The sequence below is a fragment of the Malaclemys terrapin genome, chromosome 8 (assembly GCF_027887155.1).
Source record: "Malaclemys terrapin pileata isolate rMalTer1 chromosome 8, rMalTer1.hap1, whole genome shotgun sequence".
Classification (NCBI taxonomy): Eukaryota; Metazoa; Chordata; order Testudines; family Emydidae; genus Malaclemys; species Malaclemys terrapin.
In genome coordinates this window covers 22,562,713-22,570,850 of record NC_071512.1, presented here as the reverse complement: position 1 = coordinate 22,570,850, position 8,138 = coordinate 22,562,713, and the positions used below count along the sequence as shown (strand labels likewise).

The window sequence follows — 8,138 nt, the reverse complement described above, 5'->3', positions numbered from 1 at the left end:
CCCTTCAGGGACTTGTGTACACCCATGGGCATCAATAAGGCACTAGCAGCCACCAATAATGAGCCACCCTATTGAGTCACTGTTTTAAAGGTGCAACATGCTGGAAATGCAGTGGTCAGTTGGCAAATGGAGAGTGTCTAATTTGCAATACGTCTCCCTTATCCGCAAGATCCAAGCTCTGACTCCTGTGATGTGTCTAAGTATAGGTAAACACATTCAGATGAGGACATTGCTTACAAACTGGCACTACCTAACAGGCACCACCTCTCTGCTCATGCCAATTACCATGTCAGGGTGATTTCACAGTCATGGTGACTGCTGCATATATATGTAAGCTTTGGGTAGGAGATTTACTTAGCAAAGCACTGACAGATGTGAAAGAGGCCAGACACCCAGCTCCACCATGAAGATGACAGGAGTCTTTTTACTCCTCACTCTGGCAGTTTTCTGCTTCTCCAGTGAGTACATTTTGTTATTTCCTGATATTCTGGAGCAGCTGGTGGTGGCCTAGTGCATTGTCCCCTGGATGATGTAGTCAGCCCAGCTCAGTTTCTAGGAAGAGAGAAGAGAGGGAGCCTTAAGGGACAGATGCACACACTGCTCAGGGGAGTTCCTCTTTCCAGGTATCAGTGCAGTGGCTTATTCTCTTTCCATGCATGTGGAAGGAATAGTGGAGCCTGACCAATGTTTAGATGCTGGAAGGGAGCTGCACTAGCAAGTGAACTCTTGTGCACCACTTAACAAGCAACATCTCAGCATCTTTAACGAATTTGAGCAAATGGAACCTATTTCTATGCATCTGACGAAGTGGGCATTCACCCACGAAAGCTTATGCTCCAATACATCTGTTAGTCTTAAAGGTGCCACAGGACCCTCTGTTATTTCTTGCTGGTGGTGCAAACCAGGGATGTCTCCCATTCTGCGGTTAAGGGGTGACTCCAGCAGTGGAAGCTTGACTGATAGAATCCTCTAATGGTTGGAGATATATTTGAGAGACCAGGGGGCTCCAGGCTACAATATGATAAAATATAGAGCTGGTCCATCCCGCAGGAAATTCCAACATTTCAAAATTTGTTTTTATCCCAAATTGGGACAAAAAGTTGAAATTTCCAATTTTCCCCCCCATACAATGGAAATTCTGAACATTTTTAGTCTGGAAACATCAAACTGACCTTATTAAAACATTCATTTTGAGACTGTTGAAACATTATATCATGAATATTAAGTATAATATTTTTATAAAATGTTAACTTTAGTATTACATTATATTTATATATGAAAGTTGAAACAAGCCAAGAAAATCAGAATGAAATACTCCATTTTGATTTTAAATTGAATTGATATTTTTCTGTTGATATTTGTCAGTTTTGACAAAACACTGTTTTCTGACAGAAAACTGTTCTGTCAATTTTTTTTTGACCGGGTCCAATAGTTTACTACTGGCATTCTAAGATAAAAATAATGATTCTCTCCTCTGGATTTCACAGTGCATCTTGTCTTAGATTGCAAGGTTTTTGTGGCAGGCACTGCCGCTCTCTTTGGGTCTTGTTCACAGCCACGTACATAGTTGGCACCAAACAGTTAATAAAATTAATAATGTCTTGCCTTTTAGGGGAGGTGACCTGAATCTGATTCAGTTCCAGGATGATGCAAACCTAGATTGAGTTTTGTGGGATTTGGTGGTATACAAGAGACTGAAATTGACGCAAGGACTATGTGTAACTTTTGCTACTATATATCTCATCATAGGTTGCACTAGACAAGAGAGTTTCAACAGAGATCTAAGGGTGTTAATTAATTTTGGGTCACACCCAACAAACCCTGTGCCATTGTAGTTTGCGAAAATCATGCGTACAGGGCACTTTGACTTCTCTTACCTTTTGGAAGCCATGACTGTTACAGGAGATGCCCAACATATATACATCCTTAGAGAAAGAAAACTGTGTCATCAAAAAGAACTGCTTTATTCCAAGAACAACTGATTTCTTCTTTGTGGTGTTATTATTTATATTAACGTTTCACTTGGAGGACCCAATTGAGATCAGAGGTGCTGGACATACATATAGTAAGAAACAGACCCTGTCCCCAAGAGCTTGCAGTCCATATAGACAGGGCAGATCCAGAGTGAAAGAAAGACTTTATTACTATCCTCACTAGTGACCTTATTACTAGACCTCACTAGTGCGGATAATAATGAGGAAATCAAGGCTCAGAAAGATTAAGTGACTTAAGCAAGGCCACATAATGAGTTTATTGTAGGACTAGGAATTGAGCCTAGGTCTCTTAAACCCCAGCTTGGCATCTTAACCATTAGACCATCCTGAGCAGTAAGCACAAAACTGACTCCCTGGCCTTTAATCTTGCTTTGATGTGTCCATTTGACTGAAAGGGGCTTCATTCCCTCTGATAGGCAAAGACCGTGCTAGATGCTGACACAGAATTCAAATATCCAGAAGTAAATAAGATTTGTTAGCAGTTATAATAAGTCTTGATAAATGTGTTGTATTCAACACTGAAAAACACTGTCATTATTTACGTCAAAGGAGGTAATATTTCACGAATGACCCACGAATACAGGAAACCTCTCAGTAATATTTACTAGCTACAGTTAATCCAAAGTAACAGTGGCTTTGTGTGGCTAGCATGGCACAAAGCAGCCAATGTGAACTGGTGAATCTGTCCCCAGGTGTTTAACTGAATAGTCTTCAAACATTTTGCTTCATTTGATCTTTTGTGTCTGTGATTTTGTTCCAGGTGCTGCCAGTCAAAATGGGAGTCAGGTGAGTCATTTTCCCTTGATCAAAAATAAATGGTTTGGAATGATTGCAGAGTCAAGATCTGTGGCAGGAAAAACACTAAAAATTAAATGGGAAGTATTTAAAAAGGTAAAATACAGGAATGCTACAGGATCCAGAGAATAAATCCCTAGGATTCAGACACACAGTTTTCATACAGTCAGACTGATAGCATTCAGGCCCAGATTTTTAAAGATATCTAGGCATTGCTGCACTCAGCATTGCAGTGCCAAATAAATTAAGGTCCTAAATCTCATTTTTAAAAGTGATTTAGGCACTTAGGAATCTAAATTCCATTGACTGTCAAGTGGTTCCCATATCTCAAACCATGTGCCTGAGAGAACTCCACTTACCTCCAATGACGCTCCAACCCCATTGACGAGGCAGGAATAAACCGCACAAACAAGTGCTGCACTCAGCAACAAACAACATTTTCATCTGAGCAAAGACAAGCCCTCTGGTTTTACTGAGGATGATTCAAAGATGGGGCGGCTATAGGGAGTCACCTATCCACATCCTCCAGCAATATAGTAAAATGTACCCAGTCCCCAACCCCTGAATATGCAAAATAATGCTCTCCAAAGTGATTAAGAGTCCAAACAGCCACCCAGTCTCAGTCCCAAACAGAGTACCTTCCAACCCTTGCAGTGGTGCTGGGGCTTTAGTCCAGCGAGAGTTTGGACTGCTGCTGAGCTCTGGTCTCTAGTGTGTTGACTGGTGTCTGTCTCCTTAATCCCTGTGCTGCCTGGGACTCTTCTGCTGCGTCCGGGCTGCTCCATCAGCCTGGCTACAGCCTTGGATCCAGGCTAAATTTGGTCAGCTCCTCACAGCCATTGCAGCAGTTCCACACCACTCAGTCACAGAGAACACTCCACCCCCATATGCCTGCCAACTGGCCCAGAACCAATTAGTTATCCAACAGCCAGTCCCTCATCCTTGTTGTGGAGTGACATTTTCCTCCTCCAGCGAGAGGCAGGCTGGCAGCAGGAGGCCAAGGGTGGAATTTCCTCCCAGACTCTAACTAACCAGAGCTCAAGAAGGTGGAGCATTTCTGGGGAGTGATTTCTCCACAGTTATAAAAGTTTTTTGGGTGAAATCCTGGCCCCGTTGAAGTCAATGGCAAGATTTATGTTGACTTCCACCACGGAGCCAGGATTTCACCCTTTGTCTGCATCTTACCCATTGACTAGGATCTTGCATTGTCACAGGTAAATCCATGTTAACTGCATTTAAGACTCTGATCCAGCAAAGCACTTAAGGACATGCTTGAGCTCAGTGGGACTGCTCACATGCTTAAAGTTAAGCATGTCCTTAACTGCTTTACTGGGTTAGCGACATACTGAGACTTTACTTCTTGTGGCTCTCAACTAGTGCCAATAAAGCACAGCTAAGTCACGTGGTGCCAATCATATAGGAAAGGGTGACGGGGTCCTCCATCACTGCAGCTCTCCTCCAGTTAGCATCGACAGATGAGTAATCCAGAGAGGAAGGAGGAAGAGTTTTCTCCTTAAACAGGGGCAATACAAGGATGAAATATTTAATGATCACGAGTCCTTCCTAGCGTCAGACAAAAATCCAGTTTAAATTGCCTAACCTGACAAGTTACAAATTGTTAGTCAAGCTTGGCAGACCCAATCTAGGCTTGTTTCACAGGTTATAGGGTCTGCTATCCTCCTGCGCATTGCACCATTGCTCTGAAAACTAATACACTTGGATTCCAACCTTCAAAGAAAAGGTACTCCACCATCACAGGAACTCCCTTAAGAATACCCTGCTTCTAATCCCTAAAAATTCATACTTAGGCATTGTCAGCAAAGCACCTCAGCTGGGCGTAGCTATCACAGCGGGTTTAAGGATAGAAGTGGTTCCAAAGATAACCAGAAGCCAAATCACATGGAGTTTTCAAGATTAAAACCATCACCTTGATCACTTCCATTAAAACCATCACTTCCACATGGGAGTAGATGAGAAGCCCGTGGAGTTCATGTGTTTGCAGAAGTAAGATCAGGAATGACACTTCGCTTGGCTGGAATCAGTGCAGACCTTAGAAGCTGGGTCAGGGGCTGTTCTGGTCTGGGAAGGGTAGTTCTTTTTCCGGTTCTACCATCCTCAGTTTTATCCTCTGGTCCATAACTGATGCAGCAGTAAGGTAGATTTAAATTGGGATTCTTCTTTCTACAATTTCTTTTTCTGTTTAGTAGATGCACAATTGAACAAGGCCTGCCTGCAATTTTGCCCAGCTAGTTCTTCTCACAGTTATAAGATGAGTTGGAAGCTGCTACTTTCAGGGATACAAGAGGCTATGATCGCCCTTTGAATGCATCTAACATGTCCTCAGGAACCTGACCTTCCCCACAATAAAGAGCGACTCACAACTAGTGTTGGTCAAAAACTTTTATAACTCAAATTTGTTCAAAGAAAAAAAAAGATAAATTTTTCATGGGAGTTTTCACAAAACATGTACCCATTTTCCTAGCAGTTCTACTCCCTACAGCCCTCTGTGTGTCCATCTCTTCAACACAGACAGGCTTGAAGGGATAGCAAACCCTAGAAAGATGTCATACACCTGGCTCTGCTGGTGTCAGATACTACTCAGTGGGAAAAATTGGCTTGTTGTTTCCATTGTTTTAACTACTCCTGAGAGCCAGATCCTCAGCTAGTGTAAACGTGGGTAGCTCCACTGACTATGCTGATTCACACTACTTGAGGATCTGGCGCAGGGAGTAGGCAACCCCATTATTATTGTAATTGTAGATGAAAGAAATGAGGAAGGGAATTTTAAATAAAATGGCATTATTTTGTTTATAGGTTGACTGCAGTGAATTTAAGAATGTAGAGAGAGGTAGAGAGACCTACTGTGCAAAGATCTATCAACCTCATTGTGGCTCTGATGGCAAAACCTATACAAACAAGTGTTCCTTTTGTGCAGCAGTCACGTAAGTACGGAAACAAGGAACTGCTCCTGAGGCATTAAAACTTTGAAAAGAATTGATATATGTGTCACTTCTATAAATCTTATTATCCCATAGGGTTGCCCCCATGTTCAGAATCTGTATCTGTTTGCCTATTTGCTTAGTTTCTATAGAGTTTCTCCCAGTAATGAGGCCAAATTGATTGAAATACTGATCACTAGAAGTCAGTGGAGAGCTCCATATCTCAGCAGAGATTAGAGACTAGACAATCAAAAGGTGAGCCCACAGAGCTACATCTCCCAAATGAGGTGTTTGCTAATCTGGGACCCAAACAACTTTATATAGGATTGAAAAGTATTGAAAGTGTCAGAAGACTTTACTCATGGAATAAGAATAAAAAGTCTAAACAAAAAAGAAATCCACTGTAGTTAGTAGCCCTCCTGTTTCTATCAGGGTCGATGCCATGGCAGAGTATTATTCATAGATATATTACTGGTGGTGGCCATCTTGCTGAAAATTAGTGTCAGGCTAAATTCTGTGATCTTTTATTTAGCAACATCCCCATTGATTTCCCAACAGTATGGCAACCCATGCTCATACAGATAGTGAACAAGTTACCTTCCGGGCTGTTGAAGAACTTGAATAGGAGATAAAAGCATTAAACATTAGATATTTTCCACCATTTGTGAACCCAAGATGGCAATGTCTTAATTCTAGAGATAGGCAAACCAGATTGTCTGACATATGGAGTGACGCAACTTGTGTGCAAAACTTGAATCCCAGTTTCCACATTTAGTTAAATTATAGTATATTAATTTAATTTTCTTGCAACTCTGGGCATTGTGGTTTTGTGCAGAATCCTAAGAGAAAAAATTCTGCAACAAAGGAGGCAGTTTTTGCAATATTTCTGACTCAATGTCACAAGAGGAGATCCTTCTCTCATGAGATTTCCCATCCAAGTTTGAAGACCCAAGAGGTTTGATAGTTCACATGAGCACCTATGCTATAATCGTGAGGGGAAAATAGCCAAGGAATGGTTCTATCAATCTAGTAGAAAACTGCAGATTCTTACAGCATCTCTGTTCACAAGTGGGTCAGTTGGGGACTTTAGTCTATAACATCAAGTTTGCTGCCTCTAATTTCTCTGTATTTTCATTTTCTCCTAGGAAAAGTAATGGGACACTGCGTCTGAAGAAAACTGGTGAATGTTGAATGAATCCCCATTGTAACTGAGTCTGAAAGTCCTGATTACACTATCTGTATCCATTATCAGTTTGGATCATATCACTGTCTCTTCAGTTTACTTTATTAAACAAGCAAAGCAGAAGAAATGTTTGTCCGTTGTTTCTTTTCCAGAGGAAGGGATTATGGACTGTAATGCTGTATATGAGTTCTTTCCAGCGTATAGAAAATAATTACAGAGCAGTAATTCCAGAGAATAAAAGATATAATACTGCTGTGTTCATGATATACACACAGAGAAATTAGATAAAAACATAAAATACCCTTTCCAGAAGACTCCAATGTAACATTACTTGATTTTTTTAGAAATGAAAACCGTAGCACACAAGAACCCCAAAACAGAGACAGACAAAGCAGGCTGCTTTCTAAAATAGAGAGGCTCACTCAACCTACCATACTCTAGGCTGACTCTCTGCAGACTGACTGCTGCTGGATCCCGATTACACGCTTTCTTACAGAGCCCTCTAGCATGCAGACAGGACCAGAAATTAAAGTGATAGCTTTGTCAAACAATCGCCACTTAAGTTTGATCAGTAGTGGCTCTTTTTCACTTCTGATAAGCTGGCTTTATATATCTCATTTGCAGCCCTGAACAATTGTTGTTTTGCTCTTATACTTCGGACTATTACCTTCTCTATTCTGTTGTGAAGGCTGGAGCTAATTGGTGCCCAGGTGTGTTAGACTTAGCCAGAAAGTTTGGAGGTTGGCAGGAAGGAGCATCACTAGGACACTAAGCTCTGGATACCATATTGAGCCCTTGCAATGATGTATCTGTAAGCTAAGAATATGATCAACTTCTTCTTAATCCTTTTTTAAACGATTGGTGCAGAAGGAATGTGTCCCTTGATGGCGCTGTTGTTTTAGGGTGAGGCTACTGGGCTCAAGGGGTGAGAAAGGAGGTTTATCAGATGGGTTTTGGTAAGTCATGCTTTCTTGTATTGTGCCAGTTTCTTTGTTTGGGGGCATATTCCTTGGGTTCTGTTTTAGCCTCTCCAAGCTTCCAGGCTCCACTAAGGCAACATCTTGCATTTTAGAAAGTGTGAGCTAATGCAAGGCTGTGCATAGCTAATAATACTGATAGACATAAGTGCCGACTCTGTGGGTGCTCCGGGGCTCAAGCTCCCACAGAAAATAATAGGGGGTGCTCAGCACCCACCAGCCACAGCTGTTTGGCAGGGCGGTTGATCAG

General features: G+C 41.7%; 1 protein-coding gene across 1 annotated transcript; it reads left to right on the top strand.

The window, feature by feature from the left end:
• Nucleotides 1-397: 397 nt before the first annotated feature.
• Nucleotides 398-6,919, top strand: LOC128841588 (serine protease inhibitor Kazal-type 6-like). Its single transcript, XM_054036761.1, has 4 exons — nucleotides 398-458; nucleotides 2,755-2,780; nucleotides 5,604-5,731; nucleotides 6,874-6,919. Exons 1-4 carry the CDS (start codon nucleotides 404-406, stop codon nucleotides 6,917-6,919), a joined length of 255 nt encoding a protein of 84 aa, XP_053892736.1. The 5' UTR covers nucleotides 398-403.
• The last annotated feature ends 1,219 nt before the right edge of the window (nucleotides 6,920-8,138 follow it).